The sequence below is a fragment of the Micromys minutus genome, assembly GCF_963924665.1.
Source record: "Micromys minutus genome assembly, chromosome: 18".
Classification (NCBI taxonomy): Eukaryota; Metazoa; Chordata; class Mammalia; order Rodentia; family Muridae; genus Micromys; species Micromys minutus.
Window position 1 is genome coordinate 42207069 of NC_137953.1, and position 27674 is coordinate 42234742.

At 44.8% G+C, this 27674-nt stretch overlaps 1 protein-coding gene across 4 annotated transcripts in view; it reads left to right on the top strand.

The window, feature by feature from the left end:
- The window catches only part of DGKI (diacylglycerol kinase iota), a gene marked incomplete at both ends in the record, with an annotated part of 420018 nt that overhangs the window by 160672 nt on the left and 231672 nt on the right, over window positions 1–27674 (top strand). For all 4 annotated transcript variants that reach the window (XM_080932354.1, XM_080932355.1, XM_080932356.1 and 1 more), the window contains 2 exons: window positions 22017–22091; window positions 23113–23169. In XM_080932354.1, the coding sequence (XP_080788480.1) occupies window positions 22017–22091; window positions 23113–23169 (132 nt within the window). The remainder of the gene's footprint in view (window positions 1–22016; window positions 22092–23112; window positions 23170–27674) is intronic.

Genomic DNA, 27674 nt, shown 5'->3' on the forward strand with positions numbered 1-27674 from the left:
AGTGGCTGTATGGTGGCATCATCTAGGGAGCAGTCCCTTTCCCTCTTTTTTGCACTCTCCACTGGTAGCAGACAGGAGACCTAGCCCCAGTGAGCAGGAGAGCAGGTCCTGCCCCTCCCATGCTGCAGTGCTCGGGAGAGAGAGCCTTGTACCTCACCTGGGCAGCAGGAAGATTTAGCTTTGGGGTTTCTGTTGAGTTGACCCTGGGGGCATGAGCGGGAGTGGTGGCAGGTTGATCAGTTCAGATAACTCTTAGGCCCAGAGGTTTGAATTGGCCCACCCCAGTATCAATTGCTGGAGTTCATGAAGGGTTCTTTATATCCAAAACTACAGGATCTCCACGACACAGGACAACAACAGGATAGCCAAGTGGAGTCCCAGTGAGGGTCCAGTATTGATAGTGTCGCAAAAGCCAGAGGCCTTGTTACCTGGCCAGTGAGTCATTAAAATAAACATTTGCAAGCAAAATGTGTGGACAGAAGGGTATACTGTGGGACACATCCCGACACACTACAACTTCCATGAGATTTTTTCCCCTTTCTTTGCTGGGAGTTTGAAAGTGGTGGGCAGCTACATGGGGAGGAAGAGTGGGTGGGATTGGAGTGCGTGACATGAAGTTCACAAGAACCAATAAAATGTTTTTCTTTTTGAATTGCATTGTAGTAAGACCCTAACCCAAAAAATTCAAGGGCAGAAGATGTAGCTCAGTAGTAGAATTCCTGCCTAGCATTCATAAGGCCTTAGGTCTAATTCCCAGTACTCAAAAAAGACAAGAAACCATGAAGACTGAACAGTGAAGTGGCCGAAAGTAAGTTACGGAGAGACTGAACGTTTAATGCTGAGAAAGTAGGCTTAATTTTTTCCTAAGTTAAAAAATTTAATCTAAAAATAGAGTGACAGGAAACTTCGGATAGGAAAAAAACAAAAACTTCCTATTTAAGGAAATGATGTCATAACTTACATGGTACTTTACGGGGGCTTTTATTTTTATTATTATGCACAAACATGGTTTGAGCAAAATAGAAGGCATTGGGACAGTGAACAAATGTGTTTCTGTTAATGAGGAAGAAGCTGAATCTCTTCCCAAGCTTTTAGAAGAGTAAGACACCCAAGGACTTCCTGGGGCTGCTAAAACAACCACATCTCCAAATCAACACATTTCCCCTCACAATACCAGCTTTGATCCCCACACCCACACATAGTTGTTTAGAAAAAAAAGTTGTTGTTTTGCTGAGAGATCTTTGTTTAATAGATACAAGGAACAATGAAAGGTCCTGGAATGGGCCAGATGAACAGGCTGTGGATTTGAAGTCAAGAAACTTGGCTTTGAATCCCCGAGTTTCCACCCACCGAGTGACGTTGAGGATTCACGGCTTTTGGGCAGCGGCTACCTTCTAGAAAGAAAAGAGAGTAGAATCACATTGCTTCTCATCTTGTTTCTAATTTGGACCTGTAATTAATCGTTTGCATTTCTTCTAATCTTGTTGCAGAATTCAATTGATTTAAATATCAGCATTTCAACTTTATGCATATGTAGTTTTAATTAAATTATAATTGCATGGGGTTTGATTAAATTAACCAAATCTGTGAGAAGCTCAGCTGTTTGGACTAAAATGCTATAAATAATGAATTAACATTAAGGTGTTAGATAATTGTGTAAACATTGGTCGTGGGATATCAGATAGCATGAAATGGAAAAGATGAAGCTGGCTTTGCCTGTGCATATGTGCCATATACAACCTTCTGTCAGTGGGTGGGATGGCTCATTACCTAGTCCTGCCCCTGTCCAAATTGCTCCCCCTGGTCCTATTCTGGGCACTCATTTTGGGACAGCTGCTTGTTACTTCTCTTGGCAAATACATGAATTAATACAAGCACTTTATTTTCTCAGCATGCCACCAGGTAGGGCAGGGTGACCTTTGTATAGCTGGTGCTGAGAGGCTTCTGCCTCAACTGCCCCAGTGTCGCAGCTACCGGATGCCATTGGACCCAGCGACATACTAAGTATTCCCAACTGAACATCTCTATCCATCGTTGTCTGGCCACCATGACCTCTATTCCAGGGCAAACACAGGACAAATAATGACGTCAGCACAACAGCCAGGGTAAAGCTTTGAAAACTCAGTGTCCTAGAAGTTCTTCTCCTGTGAAGTGGAGACATGTTGTGTGAGAATTTGATGCCAGACCTAAGCAGGAATTAAAATCAGAGACAGGACAGGAACAGACCAGATGCAAAAGGAATGCATTGCCAATCTATGCATGAGAATTGTAAGCAAAGCCACCCAGATGAAAACAGCACCAAGGAGGCAGCCAGCCCTCATGAGCCTCTTTAATTAGTGGAGGATGTAAGATGACGAGCTCTGATTCTGGCTGGTTTAGGCTGGAATGGCCTGGCTCCTGATCACTTGGCAGGAGTGGGAATGAACAGTCATCACATAACTGCCAATAGCTGTGAAAGGCGTTCGGTAGCTTCCGCCTCTCCACTCACTTCCTACTGTGATGCAGGAGGCCATGGGCCATCTTGAATGTTGTATTTGGGGAGAGACATCAAAAAGTAATTAATGCAAGATCCAGAGGAGAGTGACTAAGTTGGTTTACAGTATGGAACTTTGTGTAATGAAAAATTCAGTAGCACAGTTGCAATAGTATGAAAGAGGGAACAGGTAGAGGAAGATCGTCTATTACTTGAAGAGATGCTTTGAAGGAAATTTCCACCCATAATGAAGATTGAGCCCAACTCTAGATCTAGACCCAGGGGCTCTAACAGTAGTCATGATTCTCCAGTGGTCACAGGGTTCTCCAGAGACGCTTGTGAGCAATTTTACAGTTTACAGCTTTCCCTCCCTGCCCAGAGATGAGCTTTTAGACACGTGATTTTTAAGAAGCACACTAAATTCTCTGATGCCGGGGGTACACAAACCTGGCTAAAAGCTGCTGTAGCACGGCTTTGTCCAGCGCAGTGCTTTGGTGCCAGGCTCAGAAGATGTGTTTAGTTGTGAGGTAGGTGGCTATCTCTCAAGGTTAAGGTGATGGGTGCCACTTTCCAGCAAGAGTTTAGACAGGGAACATGCTATTCTCGCAACTCTCTTAGCAGTGAATGTGATTCCTATGAAAAAGCATGTACATAGAGATGATTATGTGTCACCTTCAGAGAATGAAGACCTGTTGATGTTATTGCTGCCAGGTGCCACCAGCTGGCTTATTACCCAGTACAGAAGAAAACATCTCCAAAGAGAGATCTTTCTATTTCACTCTGTTTTAGACAAGCAAATGTCATTCAAAGTTAAAAGGGAAATCGATGGGGCTGGACGTAGACAGTGGCTGCCTCACAGACCTGGAAATAATGCTCCTTCCTACACGAGTTGAGGGAAGAGACTATTTTACATAGAAGAGCATGAACAAAGCCAGATTATCTTGTGTGCCTTGCCCCCTTAAAGTATCCTCAGTTGCAAGCCAACAGGCAGGCCCTTTAAGAATTCTTAGCTGTTAAAACTGCTTGACCCCATGACCTTCAGTGTTGGTTGCCTCTGGATTCCTGGGAACAGCATAGGATATAAAACCTACTGAGGCTAAGAAAGTGAGTTGTGTTAGCAGAGTGAGAAGAGAATGCAGTTGGTACAGGATTGAGAAGAGAGAAGGAGGCAGCTGTTGCAGCAGATATTGCTCAGAGACAGTTGAGCCAGGAGAAGCTGAGCTGAGCAGATAGGCTAGAACAGTTGTCATAGTTTAGAGCTGTTCGTACTGGAAAAACTGGGAGAAGGGACTGTTGCGGCAGACTGTTGGAGAACTGAGGGAGAACCGGTTGGGAGAGACATGGAAGGGGCTGGGCTGGAAAGGGGGAGAAAGGGCTGCTGGGAAAGAAATTAGATTCAGGAATCTGTGTCGCTCTGTGTCTGTCTGTCTGTCTGTCTGTCTGTCTCTCTAATCTAGGGTTAGGAGGTGAAATGTCAGGGATGGGGTGGGGTGGAACCCACAAACTAGCAAAGACCAGCAATACTCAGGCTCTTCAGAGCAAGACAACATGTGGTGTGTGAGTGCATCAATGGTGTTTCTTGTCAGGAGGAATGGGAGGGATGGAAAGGACAGATGGGCTTGGGTGTGTCTCTGTGATTCTCAACCAAACCAGGGAACATGCTATAAAGGTCAGTGAACTCACAAAGCATAACCACATGCTGTGTCGTCTAAATCACAGCAAACTTAGAGGTGGCTATGGCTGCTGATATTAGTGGATGCCACAGCCCAGAGGGTGAATGAGAGCCATATTCAGGATGCTGAGATGTCACCCTCATTCACACGGACATTGGAACTTCTACTTAAAACCAAAGCTAGGCCTGTGGCTGTAGGTCAGTTGGTGTAGTGTTTGCTTGGCATGCACAAAACTCTCATCCAATCCTAAGCAAAGCAAAGACTAAATTCATGGTGATTCAAATATATAATCTCTGCACTTTGTAGATGGGAGTGGGCAGGAGAATCAGAAATTTAAGACTGTTTTTGATGGTATAGTTAGTGTAAGGGTCAGCCCTTACACTAACAATCAGATATCATTTAACATCTGGTTGTAACATCTAATACTATAGAACATCTGTGCCAACATTTTTATGGGATTAAATTAAGTCCCATGTAGTCAGATTTCCCAAACCAGGAATCTTTCCTTCCTGTCTTTCATGATGTCTTCTTTTCTTCGTGGCTTACGGAAGTAAAAAGGGATAGAAATACAATGAAACTGGAGTAGAAGCCTCTCTGTTTCCCAGTGTAATTGTTGGAAGAAAAACCTAAAGTGAAATTATACTCTAGTTTGGTGATATTAATTTTTTTAAATTATATCAGTTAATTTGGGGGAGGCTGTGCAACATAGCATGCTATCATGAGGACAGACAGAAACCTGTGGGAGTCAGTCTTATAACTTTCACCATGTGGTTTTTGGATCAAACTCAGGTTTGTGAGCCTCTGTGGCAAGTCAGCCATCTTGCCATGGCATGTGAAGTTTATTTTGATACACCTTTCCCATTTATTTATTCTCTTGGCATATGTGGTCTGAGAATCTAGCACCAGGGGAACCCGACTTCATTGTTCAGTGAGAGCTGTAGCAGGAGGTTTTCTATCATTGTGGTGACAGTATGCAAAGACACTAGATGCGTATTTGAAGGAGACTTGTGCACAGTCATCTGTAGACTTAAACACAGCCTTGAACATGAGGGCGGGGCAAGCCCAAATAGGCAGTGTGGCTGGGAGGAAATGGCCTCCAGACAGACTGAATTAGGTTGGTGAACTGATGAACCTTTGAACATGATTTCACTAATTTTTGTCTTTGTCTTTGTACATCTCAAGTATTATTTATTGAGTTTTGTGTTAGGGCTCCTCAACTGTGAATGGGTGTTGCAAGTTGATGTCTCCCATAGTCTTGTATGTGCGAAAACTTAGTCTCCAGGGGTGGCACTGTTGAGAGAGATATTGGTGGTGCAGTTTTGCTGGAGGAAGTGCACCACTTGGGGCAGGCTTCCAGTTCACTCTCTGCTTCTGTGAGTACGATGCAATGTGGTCTTGATCCTGCTGTCATTGCTTTCCTAGTATGGCTCTCTAGTCACCTGGAACCATAGGCAAAAATAAACTCTACCTTAAGTTGCCTTTGGCTTTGCTGTCTTATTACAACAACAAAAATATAACCAATACAGAAGTTGATACCAGGAGAAGTAGGGTTGTTGCTGTCAAGAACTTGGCCCTTTGTTTGTTTGTTTTTTAAGAATGTGGAAGAATTTAGAACTTTGGACTCAAAATATTGTAAGTAGAGTGTCATAGTCCATTCTAGTAGAAGCCTGGGGTGTGAACTGTGGCAGCCTCGCTCAGAGGTTTCAGATTAAAACAAGGATTTTATGAGTAATTTGGCTAAAGGCCATTCACATGATACATTAGGAAAGAACCTACTTGTTTTTCCTCAAGTCCTAAGAACTTGCATGAAGTTAAAAGGAAACTAATGAGCCAGTTTCTTCAGTGGAAGAAATTGTAGTAAAACATCAAATTCAGTCTTTAGCATGGTATCATCTATTAGTCTTATGTGGTCTACAATGAAAAGTGCATCAGAAATAAATATGAAATGTACAGATCTTAAAGGAAAAGACAGTAATGAGGCAGCAAGGTCAGGTGGTGAAGAGAAAGTTCTAATTGTTGAGATTAATGCCACTAAAGAGAAGCCTCCTACTCTGCATTAAAATAAGACCATGCTCCCACGGAAAGACTCCACCCATCTAATCTTCCAACTTGTCAAAGGAAAAGGCCTAAAGAGTTTCTTATTTCTAGAAAGCGACAGCATGTAAAGCTTCTAAATACAATGCAGGGGAGCATAGGTTCCCTCCCCCATTCACAGTTGAACTTGGTGCTGTCTTTCACAAAACACTCACTTTTGAGGCATTAAACGTGAGCTTAGGAGCTGTGAGAGACCATTGCCTGAGGCTGTGGAGCCGAAACCTCAGCTGCAGTGGAAATCCCAAGATGTTGGAAATAACAGACATATGCCAAGTAGAACTACACACAAGGAGTCTAACCAGCTTGAGAGGTAGATGTATGCTGTAGGCAACAAAGCTAAAGATGTAGTTATTTAAGTTTTATGATAATGAAGCCCCTGGTTCTGGTCCTGCAGCTACAGGATTTGGTATTTGCCATGCTGGGTTTGCTCTTTTTTTGGTATTTATATTTCTTTTTTTAAAAAAAATGGAAGTGCATGTTTTTGTGCCTTTGTATATTGGAAGTGTGTAATTTGTAGTTAGGGTTTCTATGATGAAACACCATGACTTAAAAACCAGTTGAGTTGGAAAGGGCTTATTTGAGCTACATATTCATATTGCTGTTTATCATTGAAGGAAAGTCAGGAGAGGAGCCTGAAGGCAGGAGCTGATGCAGAGGCCATGGAGGGGTGCTGCTTACTGGCTTGCTCTTCATGGCTTGCTCAGTCTGCTTTCTTATAGAATCCAGGACCATCAGCCTAGGGGTGGTACCACTCACTATGGGCTGGGCCCTCTCCCATCAGTCACTAATTAAGAAAATGCCCTACTGGCTGAACCCATCCCCATCCTTTGGGAACATTTTTCTCAGTTGAGGTTTCCTCTTTTCAGATCACTCTGGCTTGTGTTCAGTTGACATAGGACTAGCTAGCCAGCACAACAGAAGAGTTAAACTTAAGATTTACTTAAGTTTCAAAAGAGACTTTGGACACTTAAAAAGGTATCGAGACTGTTAAAGACCATGGATACTTTCAATTTGAACTAAATGTATGTTGTTTTATGTTACGTCCATGAGCTTATTAGGAACAAGGGTTGTTCCATAAAAGCTTGAGGTTTTGAGCACCCAGATTCTAGTGGGTGGTGCTTTTTGGGGTTGTTCTGGAATGTTTATGGCATGGAGGCTTGCTGGAGAAAGGATGTCACTGAGGACAGGCTTTGAGAGTTTTCAGCCTCCCCACGTCTAGTTTACTTTCTCTGCTTCCTGTGTGTGGTGTGGCCTCTTAGATCTCTGCTCTGGCCACCAGCTGCCATACCCCAGCTGCTGCTATGGACTCTTCCTCTGGGACTCTAGGCCTAAGTAAATACTTTTCTCCCTTAGTTTCCTTTGGTCATGACAGGTGTCGTTTGTTTGTTTGTTTGTTTGTTTGTTTGTTTGTGTTTTGTTGCTTGGTTTTGTTCTTTGTTTTTATCACGGGAGCAGAACGTAACTGATACAACAATGAACTATACAATTTTTACTTTCGTCCTTTTGAAGTCGTGACTCCCAGGTCAGGTCTGCCTCATGAGATTCTTCAGTGCCTGGTATCGAGTGGACAGATAAATCATCTCTTCAGCCTGTACACTGTCAGGGTATAGAGCTGCTTGTAAACTTCATACAGAGATCGGGACTAGTCAGGTAGATGGCCTTTTGCCCCTGGCAAATGGTCGCAGGTAGTGCATTCATCTGTGAACTCCTGCAAGGCAGTTGATGTTCTTGTGGCCAGAGCTCCTTGCAGCTACAAGCCCAGAATAACAAGGCCCATGAGCTGCTGGTAGATACTTAGAGAGAAGCACAGAAGCTTCCTCTTCATAAGGGCCTTCACCTAGGTTGACACCTTGACTTTTGTACTCTTACCTCCATGACTCTGAGAGCAAACATTGTGTGGTTTTGTCACCCTGATTGTGGCAAACAAGGCATCCCTCAGAAATGAACAGCACAGCCATCTTGTGAGCTGTTTCAGCTTGTCTAGCTAGCTAGACACCACCTCTGTCACACAGACTCATGGGTGCTCATTAAGAAAGAAGATTTCGGCAATCTTGAGGCTCTAGGTGGAGGGGGATGTGGTCTGGAGAGAGTAGGCACACGGGTGGGTAGCTGTGAGCTGCAGGGAGAGGGGAGGTAGATGGTTAGGTGAGTGAGCATGCGTAGGTTGAGTGAGAAGGGAAAGGAGCTGTCAGACTTCAGAACTCTCTTCCCAGATATATCTTCTCTAAATTTAGACGTGCGTATGTCACCTTGCTTCTGAGGGGTGGCTAATGGCTGCCATTCTCTTTCCTTTGTTCTTTCCTAATGTGTAAGAGTTGTTAAAAAAAAGGGGGGGATAAGCCATGGGACGCCTGGCCATCATTCTCAACTATCTCCATTGTTTCTCATAATTTGACAAGTGTATTTATTGGGGAGGCTGATGTACTGTGTGACATGAGATTGGTTGAGAGCTTGTGACTCATGGATCTATGTGCCAACAGAACTGGATGAAAACCCAGGCCCTGCCTGGCTTCTCAGAGTCTTGGCTTCCCCCTTGAAACGGGACTGCCTGACTGTATCATGAGAATCATGAAATGACAGTCAATTAACAAATGACCACGCTCCCCCTCTTCCCCTGCCGTTCCTACTTGTAACTGGGGGCCATTAACTGGAATCGGATCATTAGGTATTTTATCAGATGCTGTTTTTTTTAATAAGGTCTACTATTTAGGAGGAGTCTGTGTTGACCTCCCCCCCTGGGGCTGTTAACACCTTAATTTTGCTTCTATGTGTGTGTGTGTGATCTTTATCTTTTCACTAGGTCACTGGTGGGACCAACCTTATGTGGCAAATCAAATCTCCCATTATGGGACATGCCTCATAGAAGGTGTCTTTTGGGGTGTGTCAGATGCCTCATTACTTCAGACATGAGGTACTATGACATATGTCCACAGGGTTGGCCTTGAGTTCTTGGAATAGACTTGGAAGAAGCATGCAAGGGCAGCCAGCCACCATCTGGCATATATGAAGGAAGCATTTTCTGGTGATTAAAATATACAATGAGAGGTCTGGGGTGGGATAAATTGGTTAGCAAAAGCTGTCCTTACAAGCAGGAGGGCCTGGGTTTAATCCTTAGAACTCATGTCAAAAGAAAAAAATAATGGGTGTGGCTGATGGGCTTGCAATCTTAGCAAGGGGAGAGGGGATTAGAAACAAGCAGATTCCTCCAGATTGCTGGCCTGTCAGTCTCTCATAATTACTGAGCCCTGGGCCTCAGTGCAAGACCTGAGACTTGAAAACCAAGATGGATGGTGGCTGTCTATCTGTCTGTCTTTGTCTGCAAGCGCGCACACACACACACACACACACACACACACACACACACACACACACACACCCCAAGAGACAATGACTATGAACCCAGTCTTGCCTATTTCATTTCAAGAAGAAGGATGCTCCTGCTATAGTCCTATTCCAGTATGTTACCAGTAGGAGGAATGATAGACTCATGGCCTAGCACGTGCTTCTGGGGATTGACCTGCTAGTCATTTATTCAGGTCTGGCAGGTGTCCACCCCTGAGGTATCCACACTCCACCAGAAGCAAAGCAAGCCTCATTTGCATGTGATCTGGTCTGCACACAAAGATTGGGGTGTCCAGCGTGACAGATTGATGATCCATTCGCAGATGGCAGGCAGCTCGGCTGTAGTGGGTGCAGGCTGTTAGAACGAGTCATGTGTTTGTATGGCAGCAGTGTCCGGGAGGCAAAGCCAGCTTTCAGAATTGTTTGGGTGCCAGTCTGAAGCTGATTCATCCAGGGACCGTCGAGGGCTGCTGTCTACCAAAGGATGCTCCTCTATCAGGACACCGAGGGGCTAATGAATCAAGATGACTCAGGGTGCAGAGCCCAGAAACAACAATGATTTACAGAATGAGTTTCATAGTCAGAGTCTCTACTGCCAATTACCTTTGGCAGTCAGTCTGCGTGGAAAAAGGAATAGGAGTCTCCCATGAAGGGAAGTGACATGTCCTTTGTGGGTCTGCTCGATGCTGGCTGGGGAATTCAATGAGATCACCCGTGTGTTTTGAGCAACACAAGGGTGGTCCGTGCTTAGTGGTGGCTGTTAAACGCTGTCACTGTCACAGCACTTCTGATGAGTACTACAAACGTTATGTGTATAGAATACCTCCCAAATATGCTACTGGTCAGCCTGTCTCACACAGGAGAGGCTGTTACAGGGTAAGTAGGGCGTGATGTCTGCGGATCATTGAGAGTTAGACACTTAGACGACCTGGATCGTTAGTCCCACTGTCCATCTGCACAAGTCCATTTCCCTTCCAGATCATATTCCAGAGAGCACTAAAGTCACATGCAAAAATAAAAGGGGAATGTTGTTTGCATAAATGGCCCTGTTTACATAAAGACACTAAGCACCTTTACTACATTCATTGGTTTTAAGAACCTCAAAGCTGCTGCTGCTTTGAGGGGAGGGAGGAGGATGGGACCCTTTGTTGGCCCTTCAGCGTCCTCTTGTGAGATCTCCGTGTTCAGCGGAAAACTCACTTGATCGATGACCCCATGATGCTTTGTAGTTTTCCTTGGACTCCTGCTCATCTCTCATCCATAACGACAACCCTGCAGGATGGTACTCAAAGGCAGTTCTTGGGGCACTAAAACATGAAAGGACAAACCACACCCCAACCCCCCTCATAGCTCCAAACTTTTTCTTCTTCTTTTTTTCTTATACAGCTATGTTCCTTTATATTAAGTGATGTTTATGCATCTATGTGTGTGTGTGTGTCAGTGTGTCTGTGTGTCTGTGTGTGTGCATGCGATTTTGAGCCCGAGTAACTGTCCTCTGCAATGACAACTTTAGATTGAGGCTACTTTTGTATTTGTATGTGGGTTTGTGCTTTATGAAGCAGTTCTGTTATTGTTTGATATTATATAACCCCTTTCCTTAATGATAAAGATAGCCCGTTTCTAAGTGTCTGCAAGTCACCCAGGCAATGCCCAAGTGTGTAGACTTGCTCTACCCCTTTTATCAGAGTTTCTTCATGCCAGTGGCCCAGAGCAGTAGTAAAACACGAGTTTCCATTTTAATGCCACCAACTGCAAAAATAAACTTCTTTGATGGAGTTTGGGAGATGCACCAGTGTATTGGTGTGGAGATAAAAACTTAGGGGCCAGTTTGTTACTATGTCTTTTAGCAGAATAATAACACTAGGACCTATGACTTAGCCAGCCACCATCCCCCACCCCAAGTTTATGGTACTAGGCATGGGTTCCACTTAGATGGTGATTAACATAGAGATTAAGAGACTGTGGGTGCTGGGCTCTAAAGGGAACATCACATCACTTCCTCCCAAAGCTCAGCCATCTTTGTAGAGGGAGAAGAAGGATTGTAAGGGACAGATGAAGTAGATGCCTGTAGCAAAACACTATTTGCTGGCCATGGCAACTCAGTGTCCCATGAGGTCACACTGGCTGTGTGAACATGACTTGTACAAGATCAAGCCAATCAGACTCCCAACTTAGATGAGGGGAGGGGCTCATGAAGCTCTGTGGTCTTAGGAAGCTCAAAGATGCTGCTGCTTTGAGGGGAGGGAGGAGTATGGGACCCTTTGGCAGCTGTTGGAAAGTGATGGCCACTTGAGAGAGGTAGAGTCTGTTGTCTTCAGAGATGTGGTCTTGTGGAGGCTCGCCAGGGTCTAGGAGATGGTTTCACACCATGCTTTTACGTTCAGTGCTAAGTGAACTCAGATTTTTTTTTTTTTTAACTAACATGAAAGTTGGGAGGGAAAAGTTGTTTTCTTTTCAGTTGAGAAGTTGAGATACACTGGCCAGCACAGGAACCATGTACTTTTTATTTGTGTCCAAACAACCGCTGGAAGGTGCTTTTTTTTCCTTTTTGTGTGTCCCTTAGAAAGATGTGCAATTAGCCCTTCTGTACATCAGCTTAGGTTGGAGTCCTGGCTTAGCCCGAGATCTCTGAGCATACCTGAGGCTACTCAGCAGACATGCCTCTGGGAACACAAGCACTTCGCAAGCAGAATGCTTTGGCAGATGTTCCTCAGAACAAAGCACAGGGCTGAAAGTACATATTAAATGAATTTTATCATAGTACTCCATGGCACTTGAGCCAGTGCCCAGGAGGAAACTGTTAAATGTGCAGGTAACCAGGTGTACCGAATAGCAGAGCTGACCAAGGCTTGGGCTGAGACCATCCTGGACTACAGATTGATCTACTGAGAAACAGAGTGAAAGTGTGGGAGGTTAGAGACCTGGGGTTGACTGGAAAGAGCTGTTCTTGGTCTTTTGTACTGTGGTTTGGGTCCAACATTTCTTCGCTTGTGGCTGTACGGAGGGGGGGAGGGGGGAGGGTACAGCTTTTTGAAGATGTTTCTCATGGATGGAGGGTGAGTCTCTGGGGATGTGCCTTGGGAGAGTCCTGGTCCCTCTGTGTCTCCTTCTGTTTCCCAGAAGCCTCCTTTGCCACATATACCTGCAATGATACACCGTGGCCAAAGACCTGAAGACTGAAAAGTCTGAAATCATGAGTCAAGAGAAACCTTGTTTATGAAGTTGATTATCTAGAGAATTTTGTCACAGAGAGAATGGAACATAGTCATGCTTGCCCTCCCCCTCCCCCCGGTTTGCTTCTCTTTTTCATCCATATCACTCTAGATCAGCTCCTCGCTGCATTCCTGGTGGTTTATTCTTATTAAGATATAAAGACAAACATCTCAACTAAAATCTAACGACCCCATACAGTCTGGTCTGCCATTAATGCTTGGACTCAAGGCTGCTGAATGTGCTCTGATACCCAATGCTAACGCCCTGGCCACTCCTCAAACATCCCTATGTCTTTGTGCCTCTGAGTTTCTCTTCACAGGTGCCCTGTCAGAGCCCAACCTCACACCTAGCCAACAAGCCTTACCTCTGAAAATACATGGAAATGGTCACCTGTGAGCCAGACTGCTCTGTGCCCAACACAGTACTAAAGTTAGTATATGAGACAACAGTGCCTCTTAGACATCAGATTCTCATTCTTCCCCTACTGGAATGTATTGAAGTTTCCAAATGTCTGTCTTTTAAGGCTGAAATCAAGATTTCAGTATAGCTTTTGGTCTGTTCTCACAGAATCAGCCTCCAAGTCCCTTCTTTCTTCCGTGTTTTATTATCTGAACTATTTCTTTAATGGTTCCCTATTCCATGACACTGTATCTCAAGTTCGCCAGCGTATTATCAGCTTTCCCAGAGGACAGGGGTTTCCTTCCCTTTATAGCCCAAATAGTCCTTTCACTGCAGTGTGTGCACAATGCTGGGTATAGTGATCCATTTGGAAAAGTTGGTGCTCTACAGGTCGTTAGAGCCACATGGGGGATTTACTTCTGTAGGACACATCAGACCATTGTGGCCACCAGTAACTGGCAGAGGGACTCAGGTACATCTTTATATATTAATACATGGCCTGAGGGATTTGGTGCACCTGTCTAATTCTCCACCAACAATCTAGTTGTCCCTTCTCTTAGACATTCTAAGGTATTTTGGGATCATTTAGCATCTACGGTATTTGGGAGAGCTCTCTCTGAGGGACTTTATCCTCATAGCATCCTAATAGAGGACGCTGCCCAATAAGGTTGCTGTTCACAGTGATGATGGATGAAAAGCCTCTTCTTTATTGTGGCAAGCATGACTCAGGATGAGTGCTGGCAACTTCTGACTTAGCGCCAGGCTCCTGCAGTCAAACTTCCAGGGCAACTTGAGTCATAGACTTGTGCAGACATGTGCTCCTTTGTCTAAGGTCATGAGGTCCCGTTGTCACATAAAGACTCCGTGATGGTCTGTGCTCCTCTCTTAAGAGTGTGCTGGAATTGCAGCTGACACCCCCCTGGCTATCTTCTCTAAAGGGTCCTCTGTTGTGTGAGTAGAAAAGAAGACACATGAATGATGGTGGAGATTCAGCTTGGGCTCTGAAGCCACATGAATGGGACTCTCAGATCATGTCAATCCTCATGTTTCCCAATGCTGATTTGCAGATTGCTTCCCAGGCTCCCCAGAGAAGCAGGACCTGCCAAGTATGCTTCTCATTTCTTCTAATTAGCCTTTAAAATAAACTAAAAAATCCTTGTGCTCGTTTACCTTGAATTATACAGTAACAAAGTTCTGTTAGCCTTGCTCAGAGATGCTGTTTTCTCCCTAGAGGATAACATAGTCCTGACATTCTAAAGGCTTTATTAATCTTTCCAAAGAAAAAAAAGATCACACCAGCCTTGTAGGAACATGAGGTTTCCTCTCCACCCTCCCACCAGGGCTGCCACTGCTAGGCTTCAGGGTCTGCGGGTGGGGCATGGGAACCGCTTTAGCTGCTTGGCTGGTTTGCTGTTTCCTCTTTGGTTGCTGGCACTCCTTCAGCTTCTGGTTCAGGGAGGTCAAGGGGACCAGGCATCTGATAGGCAAATCTCCTCCTGCCAACCCCTTCCTCCTTCCTCCCCCCTGCCACTACCAGCAGCCTCCTTAACCTCTTTCTTTTTTGGCCAGGCCTAATAGACCTTAATAGTGTCCTTAATACCTCCTCTGGATCCTGGGTCTCTGGCTTCCTGTCTAGAGCTTATTCCCTGGCCCAGCACCTCTTTTTCTCTGAAGCCTCTTCACATCCTCATAAGCAGTCTTCAGCATAAGTAGCTATTTCTGCATTGTATACCTATTCAGGTGTCTCAGGAACCACCAGAGGAGGCTGGTGACCAGGACTCCTGGCCCTGCTGAGGCAGGGAAAGAGTTGCCATGGAGGCCCTTCTGCTGCTTTCTCCACTGTGCTGGAGATGGACAAGGGCAGGTGGAGTTAGTTCTTAAGACTCCAGTCAGCCTGTGGTTAGTGTGCAGTGTGCACTGTGCAGTATGCATTGTGCAGTGTGCAGCATACAGTGTGCAGCATACAGTGTGCAGCGAGCAGTGCGCAGTATGCAGTGTGCATTGTACAGTGTGCAGCATTCAGCGTGCAGTGTGCAACATGCATTGTGCAGTGTGCAGTGTGAAGCGAGCAGTGTGCAGCTTGCAGTGTGCAGTGCACAGCATACAGTGTGCAGTGTGCAGTGTGCAGCAGGCAGTGTGCGGAAGGCAGTGTGCAGCTTGCAGTGTGCAGTGCACAGCATACAGTGTGTAGTGTGCAGCATACAGTATGCAGTGTGCAGTGTGCAGCATGCAGTATGCAGTGCACAGCATACAGTGTGCAGTGTGCAGCATGCAGTGTGCAGCAGGCAGTGTGCAGCAAGCAGTGTGCAGTGCACAGCATACAGTGTGCAGTGTGCAGCTTGCAGTGTGTGGCAGGCAATGTGCAGCTAGCAGTGTGCAGTGCACAGCATACAGTGTGCAGTGTGCAGCGAGCAGTGTGCAGTGTACAGTGTGTAGCATGCAGTGTACAGTGTACAGTGTGTAGCATACAGTGTGCAGCATGCAGTGTACAGTGTACAGTGTGCAACATGCAGTGTGCAGCATGGCATGTTCCACTGTTAAGGAGAGTTAAGGTTTACTGGGAAAGGGGCAGCCAGTCTCACGACATTTGCTTCTTGAGTTCAAATTTAAGATTATAGAGAGTTGTAAACATTTTTTTCAGTTCTCTTGGGCAGGAAGAAGGTACCAATCCACCCATAAACCCCAGGCCTATCAAACAGAGCCACCAAATCTCCCAGCCATGTTCCTTCACTCCCCATTTCGTTTCCACTCACCCCTCCTCTCTTCTTTCTACCCTCTCCTTCCTCCCCTTTCCTCTCCATTTTTTCTATTCAGTTCCCATTTTCTCTCCATCCCCCCGCCCTTCCTTTCTCTCTATTCTTAAAAAACTCTATAAACTACCAGCTGATGTTCATTGTAACTCACTAGGAATCCTATCTCTTACAGGAGGGAAAAATAAACTTTTGGGGGGTGCTATATATAGACAAGAGAGTTCTAACCAAGAGACATGGCTAGGTGGGTTAGGGTTGCAAACCCTTCATGAGACGGTGGTACACATGCACCAGCATCTGCTTCTGATCCATCTGTCCCTGGAAGCCCCAGCCTCGGGTTCATGCAGCGTGGCGAGCAGTTCTGCCTACACTGAGTGGCAGCAGAGCTTGCTGCATGGGGACAGTTTCAAGCCAGCACGTGTCATGTGTCTCCTCCTCTAGTCTGTCTGTCCTGTCCCCCACCCCAGAGCACAATGTTGCTGTTCAGCTAAGTACTGATGGCTTTCATCAGACCCAGGTGAGACACACTGGGCTATAAACCCCACTGCTCTCATTCTTAGGTTTCTATTGTTAAAGCAGCTAGGACACACACTTGCAGGTTACTGTGGTTACAGATCAAGACATCCTTTATCATTTTTGTTCTTAAAACATGTTCAGTTTTAGTCTAGTTAGTATTTAGTTTAGTGTCTCAGTCTTTAGTTTTTAAATCATGCTTTTGTGCTATGTAACCAGTGAACCCCCCATATGTGTGTGTGTGTGTGTGTGTGTGTGTGTGTATGTGTGTGTGTGTGTACATATAAAAAAGTTCACATGCTTTGTTAATTATTATACTTGATCCAATTGATTATTTCTCAGAGTGACAGAAACACTGATTTCAATAAGACTTTTTTGACTGGGGAAATGTCAGTGTGTTTGGCATGTATCTAGATTCCAATATGCTATGTATGCCTGCTGTATTTCCCACTATATTGGTAATTTTGTGTCTAGAGTCCAATATGCAATGTACTCATGTTGTTTTTCCTGTTGTATTCATAATTATGTGATGCAGTGATGAATGTGTCTGACAGAAATAAGGAAGGAAAGGTTTCAAAAATGTATTTAGTCCCTCAGTAAAGTGGCAGTCTGCGGTGGCAGGGGTCTGTGTTGGTGACTTGTTTACACAGTGGTAGACCAGGAGGCAGAAAGAGCAGATGTGAACCAGAGGTGGATTCAAAGGCCTACCCTCAATTCTACCAGCCAGGTCCCACCTTGTAAAAGCTCCACAGCCTTAGGAGCAGTGCCACAAACTATAGACGGAGAGGTCAGCGCGTGAGCTGAGGAACAATTCAGAAACTGCTCTGTTTAAATCTTCAAAACAAAGAAGTCCGATGAAAGCAAACATTCCGTTTCGAGCAGTGTCTGCCCAGACACCAGGTCCTCGGCTGTGTCAAACGAGTTTCAACAATTCAGACACCAACCTCCTGACACACTGTGCTTTGGCTGGATGGGAAGCCTTCTGCTGAAGGCTTGTTTGAAAAGGAATTGGATTGTGTGTGAGAGTGGTTGCTGAATGGAATGCTGACTGTTAGGGTTCAGTGGGAGGAAGCAGATATTAGGGGCCGCGCCTTTAAACGGTAGATCCTGTCTCCTCACCTCTCCCTGCTTCTGGGCTGCTGAGAGGTGAGCATCTGAGCAAGCTTCTCCGCCATGATGTTCTGCCTCAACAAATGGGATCATGGAAAGAAAGCCCTGAAGCCATAAACCAACATCAAAATGTCCTCTTTAAAGGATTTCTCTCAGGCATTTCTCTGGAAGGGTCTAACATGCAAACCAAGAAGTTACCAGTTAGCGTGTTAGATTCCCTGAAACAGCTACTACCAATGGGGAAATAAAACCATGTTCTTTGTATTTACCACTGTGGAAAAGACCTTGGGCTGTCATCGAGAACTTACCTAGCTTTGGATATGATTATTGTATGAGGCAGAGTTCTCTAGGGGAACAGAACCAATAAAGCGCGCGCGCGCATGTGCGCGCGAATGTGCGTGTGTGTGTGTGTGTGTGTGTGTGTGTGTGTGTGTGTGTGTGTGTGTGTGTTACTGAACTGGATCATGTGGCAGGAACTAGGTAGCCTGACACTGGTTGCTTGGATGCTGTAACCAATAGCTGCACAGCCCACAAAGCAAAGACTCCCTGGAGAGTCATGATGTTGTCTATGTAAGGTCAAAGAAGCAGAAATCCGAAGTCAAAAGGGAATGGTGACAGCAGCTCAGGACTTGAGGAAGAAAAAGATGCAGGCAGGCAGGCAGGTGGGAGGAAGGTCCGGTAACCCTGCTTTTTCCTCCATTGGCCCAAGCAAGGTGCTACCCACTGTTGATCCTATGTCAGTTCATCCTGTCTGTAAAGATTCTCACAGACACACCCAAAGGTGCATCCCCCAGGCTTATTCCAAATCCCATTAAGATGATAATGAAGAGCAAACACCAAGCCTGCTAATATCAATTACCTGACTTTGCAGAATAAAAGCTGTCTAGAAGCTCTTACTGAGGAAGCTGCACCTGAGCAGTAGCTTCCAGGGATGAGGCCAGAGGGTAGGGCAAAGGGGCTTTCCTTGGTTGTATGATAAATTATGCATGGGTCACAAATGGGAGCCCAGGTTATGATATGTATGGGTAGTCTATATCAAAAGACCCAGAAACATATTTTAATAATTCAGTATTATTTACATAAAATCTACCTTAGGACTTTAGCACTTTATTTCATGTTATCATCCGTAGTCTTTTGTGCCTGAATTATTGAGATGAATGTTGTTTATTGCATTTACATGACCCAGAACGCCAAGAATACATACTAACCCGGTGGTTCCTCTGCATTTGTGAGCCAGGACCCCTTGTTCTAGAAATGATTTTGGCTCAACATTCTGACATGAAAACAAAGGAGAGGAGGAGGCATGTACCCTGGTTTCAGTGCATATACACGGTTTTCGGGGTAGCTGGTGTTCTTCTTCTTCTCATCCCCATATTCCTGGAGAAATAGGGGGTTTTTGTGTGGACTCTTGGTCTCATTAATAAAAGAACTTAGAAACAGAACTGGAAGAAAGCCAGGGGATGGTTTTATTGGAATGTATTTGAATGAACAACAGGGCAGGCAAGCTGTGAACCTTGACAGCTGCCTGGAGGAGGGGAGACAGAGAAGAGAGAGAGAAAAATCATACCTTTCCAGCCTGTTTTGCAATGGAGGTCAGCAAGCAGTTGCATGGTTGAAGCTATGTAGAACTTTAGCAAAGGCAAACCTAGAGTGTTAGGGAAGGCATATTTATGCCTCTGGACAGAAGGTCAAAAGGTTACAGTTCTAGAATGCAGGAAAGTCCACAGACTAAGTGGCACTTCATGAGGTAAGCAGCTGTGTAGGAGATGGGGCTTCTGCGAGGTGTATTATCTCATTAAAGGGATAATTATTCCTCCAATCTCCCTAACATGTCTTTAGATGAATCTATTTTTCTGAGAGTTGGACTCATGGCCATGTGATTGACAGGCCCAGTTGGCGTAACCCTTAACAGAGGGGAGAAGTATATTCAGTGTTCTATCCTCCAAACAGACAAGAACATCACATTACCATCAAGAGCCAGAGATAAAACTCAGATTTCATTCTTTTAACCATGAGATGCTAGCTTTCACTTAGTAAACCTCAACCAAGCCAGGTATCTCTGTGTGCTTTTTCTGTTTGCTTGCTTGCTTGCTTGCTTCAGGCTTATCTTTAAAGCTGAGGAGACACAGTTGTAATGTTTCTTGGGTTCAAGGCAAATAATGAGGGAGGAGTCCAAACTCAATGGTCAAGAGCCTGATAATGTCCTGTAATACACAATGCCTTCTTAGAATTCCCGGCGCTCCATAGACAACACCCACGGAGACAGGGCTCACCAATGAGGATGCTTTCCAGGAACAATGGTGCTGGAAATCCATTGTAAATGTTTGCCCATTTTGAGCAGCAGTGTCCAGCATGTGTGCAATGCTCATAGGGATGGGGTAGGTGGTGGGACCCGAACAATTATCAACTCCGGTTTCTTTAGCTTCATGGTAAATCTCATTCACAACATGACTCAACTGTCACACACACTCTCTGTGGGTGGTGCTCATGCAGAGATCTGGCCAGGAAACTGATAGGAAAGAGGAGAGCAATGGCTATTTGTTTGTGTGCATTCTAGTTATGAAAATTTGCAGTCAAATTTTATCTTCGATGCTGCTGTTTCAGGACTACTGGTATTGCTGTGGTTGTTCAGTTTCATACTCTTTCCTTCACGGTTGTGTGGTTGTGTGTTCTGCTTCCTCCTCCCCCTTCTTCATCCTCTTCCCCCCATCCCTCCTTCTGCATTTTATTGTAGAGCAAGATGCTTGGAACAATATCCTTAGGTGTTCTCGTTTTCCTTATCTTTTGTTGTTTGCAAAGTTAGTTGATTGCCAAACATACATATTGTTCTACATTATGTTAGCAATTCCGAAGCCAGGAGGGGGTCTGGTACATTAAGGGTTCACAGACACACAAATGTCATTGCTGCCGTGTTCTATGCTCTTGAGTGGTAGCTGGTGACTCGGTTATCAGTGGTGTCCACAGAGACTGATGGGTTCATAGTTTCTTTCCTTCTGCCTTCCCCATCATCCCCAGGGATGTCTGTTCCTCCACAGCCCTGTCTCTTCAGCAGTGTTAGGTATGTTCCTCCCCTGCCTGCTCCCCTGTCCTTCCTCGGGGAAGTCACAGGTTGCCAACAGTTTACACTGACTCCTTCCAATGCAAGAACACTCTCAGCCTTTCCCATCTGGGTTCTTTGGTAATCTCTTGTTATTATGAGTTTTTTGTGCTCAAAATATATTTGGTGTCTTAGGTAATATTTAGTTTATTAAATTATATATATATATGTATGTATGTATGTATGTGTGTGTGTGTATGTGTGTGTATATATGTATATGTTTAGTGCTAGGCTCAAAACAGCTGTGTCTTAGCATGAAAAATGACAATAACCCGGTAAATGTTCTGTTAGTTATGTGATTCCAATTCATCCCCCGAGGGCGGGAATACTGGTGTGAGGAAGAGTCTGGTGAGGAAAGTAAACGTTTACAGTATTTAGAGAGTTCAAGATCTTTATAGACCACTTGCTGCATTTGCTGCCTTGCTGGTTACTTCCATGAAACAGAATGATCCAGGCAGCTCTTCCTTCAGCTCTTTCTGCAGAGACCTCTGCACATCCCCAGGGGATGCTGGCAGGAATGACATCTGGAGCTCACACAGTCATCTCTGGGCTTGGACCACATCGGGGTTTTTAATTGTTGGAGATAAGATGGACCTCAGAAAGCTTTTCACTGTGACTTTAAACATGTGCCCAAATCATCAAGGCTAAATTTTATGATGTGTAGGAAGCAGATGCACTGGGTTTGCTGTGCTCTAATTGGATGACCTTGAACGGGTTACTGGCTGTTTGTGGGCTTTCTTATCTTCGAGGCAGCGATAGATAAGGGCTGTCCCTACTTCATAAGACTGTAAAGGCTAAGCGAATGACCCTCTGTGCTGTGCCCATTAGTGTACAGAGCAAGAGCTGTATTCTTCCCAGTTGTCGTTTCCTGGGTGTGAATCCAGACTTGGAATCTCCCCCCTGAAGATTCGGGTAGAAACCCCAGTAGCTCAGAATAGATTTGAGCCTAGGAGAGAAGCTTAAAGTGACTGGCTGTTGAGACACAGCCTCTGAGAGTAAGGATGGAATGATTGGTTTGTACTTAAGACATAATGCTGACTCTGTCCCTTAAGAGTGAAATTGGGATGTGTTCCTGTAGAGAAGTTGGAGAACTTGAGGACACTTAAAACTGGTGTAACAAGATAAAGACCTTGGCTTATGTTATAAGGTATTGCTATATTGGGAAGAAGCTGTCTAGGTCGTTGCTGTATGCAGGTGGACAGTTACCCCGGCTTATTTAGGGGGTTACAATTTGCTTAGGAACAGAAGTATTTACAATTTTGCTGGGTTTAGGGAGTCACATGTTCACTTCAGAAAGTCCCCAGAACAGCTTGCTAACACTTCTCTCCTGTATCTTGAATTGAATGTTGTAGAAATCCGCTCTCAGGAGGAAGTGTGCCGTCTGCAAAATTGTGGTCCACACAGCCTGCATCGAGCAACTAGAGAAGGTAAGAGAGCGCCACCTGCTGACCAGTGTGTTCGCTCCAGTTACTTGCTGAGATCTGATGTCAGTTTCTAATATTTTAAAAAACAAAACAATACACAACAACAACAAAAACAAACAAAAAACTCCAGAAATCGTGAGTTCAGTGTAAATATCAGAATAACAATGAAAATGCAATCCATAAAGGTCATTCAGTGTCCCGTTCTCAGATAATTTGATATTATGTTGAACTCCGGGAAAGCTTAGGCAAGCACCAATTAAAGCAGGAAAAAGAATTTGCACATCTTCCTATAGTAGCTCTAAGGGAGAGCTGGCCAGCCCAGCTGAAAGCAGCGCCCAAACTCTGCTGCCGACCTCACAGGCAGCGTTTTTGCTGGGAGTGGCACCCCAAGGGTGGTGTCCTGTCTCCTGGAGTGGATTCTGAACAGTCTGCTCATTCAACATCTGGGAGAAGGGAAGGGCTTCTGTAGTTCCTCAGCAGCCACAGTGGGACTCCTTTAGCTTTGTACAGTCTCTGCTTAGCTTCTTCAGCACCTCCAGCTGCTGTCGACGTATATCCCACACTTGGGATATATTTTTTCTCGTCTCCATCTCTACTTCACTTGTTACAGGAGCAAAAGAGGCCATGAGGACACAAAGCAAGACAGTGCTGTGGCCTTGAATGGTTATCACAGCAGCTAGAACTTCTCAGGTTTATATTTCTATTAAAAAAAACTCACCAGGATAGGCTCAGCTGCCGTGTGTCTTACCTTTGACTTTGATCTCCGTTTTTCAGATTCATGGGCTAAGAACGTTCTTTTGTTTGAAGTTTGATCTCACCAATGAGAATGCAGGAATGCAGGCTGGATCATCTAGTGAGATGCTTTGGGAGAGTAGGAATATGCTAGGACAGACTCCTTATTCTCTGTGAGCTTGGCTTTATGGCCTTGATGTCTACCGCTATTGGCTGTTATTTTGGTCTCAGGTGGTTCTGTTCAACCTGATGCTCATCACTAACATAACATACTTTTCTTTTCAAATGGCAGATTAATTTCAGATGTAAACCAACATTTCGGGAAGGAGGCTCCAGATCGCCAAGAGAAGTGAGTTTTGTGAGTTGTTTCAGAGAGCACCTTGAACTCTCTCACAGGTACACCGAACCTTCCAGGGACTCACTCGGACTGACAACTGAGGTCTGCCCCCCTTCATCATACAGCAATTTGTTCTTCCTGTGCCAATAGTACAACGAGTCCCCGCGAGCTTCTGGCATGCTGTGCTTTATCTTTCAGTGGGGCGCCTTTGGGAGCCAGAGGCTCAATGCATGAAACAGAAGAGTGGGGTTGGGGGAATGGTGGAACTTGAGGTGTAAGAAGACAAAATCTTTCCCCTGGGCTTTGTTCAGTTTCTCTTGTGGTGTGGTTCCAAGGTGTTCTGGGGGTGAGGGGCGGCACAGTTGTTGGTTATTCGTGTACATGCTGGAGTTGGGGCTGCTGATCTCAGAGCCAGCCATAGTGCTGTGGTCCTAGGGCACCTTCCTCTCTCTGCTGCCACTACTATTTTTATTTGTGAAGTGGTCCACACATAGGAGGAAGTTAGGTTCAGTCCTCAGAGCATCGCCTTATAGCTGGGTTGTGAAGACAGACGCTAATGGAGAACAGTTTGTTTGGTAATGGGGGTGTGGGGGGAGGAGCTAGCATGGAGGTAGGACTGCTTTCTTTGTTTGCTTTTCTGTGGAGGGAACAGCTACCAAGTTCAGAGAAAGTGAGGGGAATTGCACCCACCCCACCCCACCCCTGGTATTATTGCAGACAGTCTAGAACTAAGGCCCAAATTGTACTCTCTAGTCCACAAAGTCAATGCTTTCAAGCAGCAGGATCCATCCACCTTAGAGGACAGTGTGGTGTGCCTGGCGCTGTCCACTGTCTCCCAAGCACTTATCTAAGTCCCTTATATTTCCTCTTTGGGAATAACAATTTCTGGTTAACATGCTTCTTTCCCTTTATTTACTATCCCAGTGAGATGAGTTTTGTTTCCGCACCAGTGTAGTCCTCAAATCAGCTCTGTGGAATGGGGGTGGGTGGTGAGGGAAGGAGGAAGGGGCATGGGGGAGGGAGAGGAGAGTTGGTCAAATAAAGGGCTTCCTGGGAGATGTGGGCACTGACTGAATCTTTCAGGACTTACCTAAGGCAAAGGGTGAGATGTGAAATACAGAGCACCAACCATTTAGACAGAAACAGCAGCAGCACACAAACCCCGGAGAGATCTTAGTAAGATGCATGACTTGGGGGAAGAGTCAGGGCTAGACAATGACAGTTCTTGGAAGCCAGGCTGGAAGACCTGGGGGTTTGCAGGTGCGCACTGCACTATTTAAATAGAATATCTTATGTTGACTGCAGTGTAGAGGGAATGTTATGTATTTCAGGGTTCATACTATTGGGGACATAGAGACAATCTGAACAGCTCTTGCCATAGAGGTTAAGAAATAATTGCATCTGAGTGGAGAGAAACATGCTTGGGTGAGATGGCTTCACATTCCTAAAGGGCGGATTTTGGACGTGATGGGGGTTTATCCTTATAACAAATCAAGCTAGTCTGTGGGTATGTGGGATGACGTCTCGAAACTAAAAGGGGAAAGAAAGTAATGTTTTATGGTAATAAAATAAGAGAGTTGAGAAACAACAGGGGAGGGGAGATGGGAGGGGTGGGAGGTGGGAGTGATGGGAGTCACCTCTCATCAGTTGGTTTCCCCCACTGTTGTTCCAATGTGGCAACAACAGGTGGAAATGGGTAGGAGTAAGAGGCATTGTTGACCTGCCTTGAGTGACCCCCACTGAGTGGCAGTGCTGGCTGTGAGGTCATTCAGGGGCAGCCCTAATGAAGGCTGTATCCATCTGCCATTGCTGTCCTGCCCTTCTCTCTGCACGGTTCACTTTGCCTCCCTCTCCATTACAACTGAACGCAAAATGTCTCTATCCCAAGTTTCAGAAAGGCTTCCATTGGCTGTAAGGCTTCTTTTCTCTTGAAAATTGGACCTTCATTGAGAGTCCTGTCAAGGAGTTGCTTTCTTCACTTTCTGCCCGGTCTAGAGTATTCCCACCAGCAAAAGTGTGCTGTCGTAGTTTTCGGCTGAAAGGAAGAAAGACCACTGGTACTTCTTACCTCCCAGCTTTGTGCTCCTGCCCCTCTGTGTTCATGGCTAACCTCCCAGAAGCAGTTGTCTGCATGGGTCATTTCTACTATGTCATCTTCTAGCACAGTCCCTTGGTCTTGTCTAATTTTTATTCAGCACACTTTTTGAAACTGTGTCTGCCAGTGTTGCTAATAATCATATGAAATCTGATAGGTTATTTTCTTTGCTTATTCAATCTTACAAAACTGCTCAGAATATTCAGAAGACCCATTCTCCTCCAGGGTCTCCTCTCTGACTTCCCAGCTGGCCTTCAGTGGCTCTCCTCCAGCCTCTGCACCTCTGCTGGGGCCCCTGGGCTTAGTGCCTGTCTGCATTCTGTGGCCTCTGCCCACTTCCATTAGGAGAGCTGACAACTCCCGCCTTTACATTTATTTCCAGTTTGCATTTCTTGAGATTCCACTTGACATGTCCACTTAACATATCATGGTTATCTGAATACAATAGATCAAGATCCAAGCTATTATGACCACCAAAGTCCCCCCTCATAGAATAAGCTGTGCAGTTGCATACACTGGGTGAGGCTCATATTGATTCCTGTACTCTAGTTCTCTCAACCTCGAATTCATTTGTCAGTTCCGCCAGCTTTATTTATAGATGCATTTCAGATCCATACACTTACTTGCATATCTGCTGTCAGACACTTTGGCTAACATACGGGTATTTTCCACCATGGGCACTGCAACACTTTTCCATGATTTTCTAGTTATTCCTCCAATTTACTCAGGATTTAAGGGACATGGTCCTTTATATAAACTAAAAATTAGACTAGGACCTTTCCCTCGGGTTTCTATAGCATCCAGGGTGTGAAAGAACTGTGTAGTATAACCATTCATACAACCCAGCCCTTCTTAGCTGCCAAAGAAGCTAAGTAAGTTCCAGAGGCATGTGACAAAGTTTTCCCTACTCCTGAATAATTAGCATTCTGTAAGGATATCAAAGCTATCTTAGCCTCTTCTTAAAACATTTTCAATTCAAATGTCATGTCCTCAGAGGTTGTCCTAGTCAGTCCTGGATTCTATAACCAAATACTATAGACAAAGTTTCATTGTCATTGAAGAGACTGGTTTTTGTTTGTTTGTTTGTTTGCTTGCTCCTTTTGTTTTGTTTTAAACAGATTTAGTGGCTGAGAAGTCTAAGATCTGAGTGTTAGCACAGTGTGGTGCTGATGAGAACACCCTGGCAGGCTTCAGAATGTAGCCTTTTGATATTCTTATCTGGAGGAAGGAGACAAAGGGTCCTTGGGGTCCCCATTACAAGGTGCTAATCCTGTTGATGAGGGCTCCATCCTCCTGACCTAAGTATGTTGCATAGGTCTCTTCTCCTGGTGTGATTTCTGGGTTTAGAATTTCACTACATGAATATTTTGCAGTAACTCATCAGCCCACTGTAGAGCCCTGTGAAGACAGAACTTTTGCTAAATACCTTATCCTGTTCATTCAGGGCATATACTGTGTGACCTAGTTATTCCCACCGTTGGCTTGTCAGCCGGCGTTTCTCTCCATTACTGTGGATCTTGGGAATTTCTCATGAAATTTGTCCCAGAATCATTGCACCAGAACACAGAGGAATCAATTGAGTATGTGCTGCTGCCTGGATTAGTAAGAAGGTTCACTTCTTGCAAATTTTGAGTCAGCACTCTTGGTTTCTGAAGGGCTTCTGAAGATGAGACTTGTGAGCACAGCTCACTTAGGTTTCTTAATTAAGCAACATTGAGTCTGTCACTCAATGGAAATGAAAGAGTATTCTCCCCTTAGAATTGGTTTGACCTGGGCTTAAATCCATCTCTACTTTTTCTTTACTAATTTGTAAGAGTCTGAAGGTTCAAGATTTCTGGTCACTGGGTCCTACTTTTGTAAGGCAGCTTCTTCATGAGTATGTGTTGGACTCCGAGGTTCTGCCTTAAGGAGCTCAGTTTAATTAGTCATAATCCACATGGATTGGATTATGATTCCTAAGACTTTTATTCAGGCAGTCAGTGAATAATATTTTGAATTGATTTGGCTCTTTGCAAGTAACTGAACAATTACATTATGTGTTTCTGCTCCTGATACTGACTGAGAGTCTTGAAATATTGTATCAATGATATTTTAACACCTATAAGTAATAGCCTTTTTTTGGCCCAGTACTCAAAGTGGTCTATAAATAATTCAGAAACTATGATAGACAACAAACATATATTGTTTTAGAAGCCTTGGTTGGCCTTCTCAACAACAGTATATCAACACCTACATGTGCAGTCTAAGGCTCTCAAATCTAATACCAATTTGCCAATGGAAGATATAGGATTTGTGATCAAAAGAATACAGTGTGAAAATCTAATTTTAGCCCAACAATTCAGGAGCTCTGCCTAGTCATCCAAAGAAAAAGTGTGAAGAATCTGATTCCAGTCTAATAATTCTGGAGAAAGGAATAACAGTC